This window comes from Drosophila kikkawai, chromosome 2R, assembly GCF_030179895.1.
Source record: "Drosophila kikkawai strain 14028-0561.14 chromosome 2R, DkikHiC1v2, whole genome shotgun sequence".
Lineage (NCBI taxonomy): Eukaryota > Metazoa > Arthropoda > Insecta > Diptera > Drosophilidae > Drosophila > Drosophila kikkawai.
In genome coordinates, this window is record NC_091729.1 from 17,579,929 (window position 1) to 17,582,443 (window position 2,515).

General features: G+C 38.8%; 1 protein-coding gene across 1 annotated transcript; it reads left to right on the forward strand.

The window, feature by feature from the left end:
• The first annotated feature begins 330 nt into the window (after positions 1 to 330).
• LOC108070876 (2-acylglycerol O-acyltransferase 2) lies at positions 331 to 2,301 on the forward strand. Its single transcript, XM_017161520.3, has 6 exons — positions 331 to 510; positions 957 to 1,054; positions 1,121 to 1,243; positions 1,301 to 1,642; positions 1,702 to 1,901; positions 1,970 to 2,301. The coding sequence occupies exons 1-6, from the start codon at positions 382 to 384 to the stop codon at positions 2,125 to 2,127; spliced, it is 1,050 nt and encodes a 349-aa protein (XP_017017009.1). The 5' UTR covers positions 331 to 381; the 3' UTR covers positions 2,128 to 2,301.
• The last annotated feature ends 214 nt before the right edge of the window (positions 2,302 to 2,515 follow it).

Genomic DNA, 2,515 nt, shown 5'->3' on the forward strand with positions numbered 1-2,515 from the left:
TATCACAAATCGAACTATTAGACGTACCTTATCGCACTGATATGGCCTATTGATTTAACTATAATTTCTGCATATAAATCTGTATGGCAGGCTCTTGTCCAGACATTGTACATCTGCATTGAGTGACGTAATCTTACTGAACATTGTATTTGCCCAATGTCTAGTGCCTGGCTTAGACATTTTATCTGTGGCTTATCGCCGCTTGGAGTGAGGTCCTCCATCACGCCCTGAAGAAGAGGCGCGGGTCGCCGCGTTGATAAGGATAAGTACTGCTTTTACAGACTGGAAATCGCTTGTTGCTGCTATGCGATCGCTCAGTCGCTGGAAAGACGTTGCCAGAGTAGCTACTTTGTGTCCGAAGATCGGTCTCAAGATTTCAACATGAAAATCGAGTGGGCTCCCCTCCGAGTTCCGCTGTCGCGGCGGCTCCAAACCTTGGTCACGGCTTGCTTTACCTACACAATTATCTCCATGCCGCTTCTATCGTGGATCATGACAGGCCTCCTGCTGGTAATCCTTAAAAATAAACGTGTTATGTTGAACATGAACTTCTTTAAAAAAATAGATGTGAACTCTTGAGTTTAAAATAACAAAATTAAGTGAAAACAAGAAAGAAAGCTAACTTTGGCCAGCCAAAAATATATCATAACTAAGCCAAAAATGCATTAATTTCGATTCGGAAAGCAGTTTTGTGTTAGTTTTTATTAATTTAAAAAAACTGCATACCAAATTTAAAATTTTAGGAAATCAAAATTTTTGGCCATGTTTGCTAATTTTAATGATGTAACCCCTTATCACATTTCGCAAAAATGGCCAAAAAATCGATTTCTTCCGGGCATGTCTAGAAAGATTCCCCTGTTGATGCTGATCAAGAATATATATGGTTTCTGGGGTCGGAAATGATTCCTTGACTTAGAAAAATATTATTTTCATAAAATATTCTTTTATATTTTTAGTACTATGGAGGTCTCATTTTACGCAGTTTACTTATGGTTTATTTTGTGATAATCTATAAGGATTACAAGAAAAACTACGGCACTATTGATGGCAATGGGTAAATACTATACATTTAATAGCCCACTTAACTTTAAAGATAATGTCGCAATCAATTTTCCCCTAGCTGGTCTTTTTTTCGCAGTAATCCTAAATATCGTGACTACTTTCCAGTAGAACTTGTAAAGACAGCTGAGTTGCCGGCAAACAAGAATTATATTCTGGCTTGTTTTCCTCACGGAATTCTTGGGTAAGCATTTGGGAAATTCAAGAACGAAAACCTATAATATATAAATTAATTTTTAAGAACTGGAATCTGTGTTAATATGTGCATGGATATTGCAAAGTGGCTGGATTTGTTCCCAAAAGTCCGTCCTAAAGCTGCCACACTGGATCATCATTTCAAGACCCCAATCCTGCGTGAAATCGTTCGCTGTTGGGGCATGGTATCAGTTTCCAAGGAGTCTCTGGTTTACTTGCTCAGCAAGTCAAATGATCCCAAGCATGAAGATAATCAGGATGGTTTTACCTCCAATGCGGTGGCCATTCTGGTGGGTGGGGCCCAAGAGGCCATGGATTCGTATCCTGGACAGTATATTTTGACCCTGAAAAACCGCAAGGGATTTGTTAAGATGGCCATTCGAACAGGGTGAGTTATAATCAAAAAAAAATATATATAAACTGGTATTTATATAACGTTGTTTGTAGGTCATCGATAGTGCCCACGTTTTCCTTTGGCGAGGTGGATATATACGATCAGGTGGCCAATCCTCCAGAGTCCCTGCTACGTCGCTTCCAAAATGTGTTCAAGAAATTCACTGGCATTTCCCCATTGCTGCCCAAGGGTCGCGGCATGTTTAATTACTCCTTTGGTATACTGCCCCACCGCAGGCGGATCGTGCAAGTTGGTGAGTTTTAAATGGAATTTATTTTACCTTTAAATATAAAATTCTAATAAAAATATAAAACATTCCAGTTGGCTCCCCCATTGACGTGGTGAAGAGCGATCAACCCGATGCCGCCTACGTGGACCAAATACATGGCGAGGTGATGAAGGCGCTGGAGAAGATGTTCGAGGAGTACAGGGACAAGTACATACCGAACGCCAAGCAGAAAAAGTTGATTATTCAGTAACTGGGAATAATATGTTACCTCGGATATCAGCTGTACATTGTGATTTTCAATAGAGTTTTAAGGAATATCCTAAAAGAGCAATACAGGACACAGATGGGAGATTATTTTTAACGAAAGCGCATGTTTTTAGTTGTTTTTCTTTTATTAATTACCAATTAAATTTGTTACCTTGTATGTACTTATATATACAAAAAGAACAAGGAGCTTGGATTCTCGAATTTTTGGAAAAACTTAACTTAATTTCGCATTTTGTGCCACGATTCTCTCGAATCTCGATTCCGATTTAACAACTATAAGGAATTTGTGCTACGCTAGGAAAGAATCAATCGCAGAATTCCTTTCAAAGGTACAATTTCATTAATTTCGCAACAAATCATCATCATCATCC

What these genes read in the sequence shown, in the direction of transcription:
- LOC108070876 (XM_017161520.3), top strand. Translation starts at nt 382, where the DNA reads ATGAAAATCGAGTGGGCTCCCCTCCGAGTTCCGCTGTCGCGGCGGCTC. An exon ending in AAGATGGCCATTCGAACAGG is followed by an intron (nt 1,643 to 1,701) that starts GTGAGTTATAAT and finishes CGTTGTTTGTAG; the next exon opens with GTCATCGATAGTGCCCACGT. An exon ending in CAGGCGGATCGTGCAAGTTG is followed by an intron (nt 1,902 to 1,969) that starts GTGAGTTTTAAA and finishes AAAACATTCCAG; the next exon opens with TTGGCTCCCCCATTGACGTG.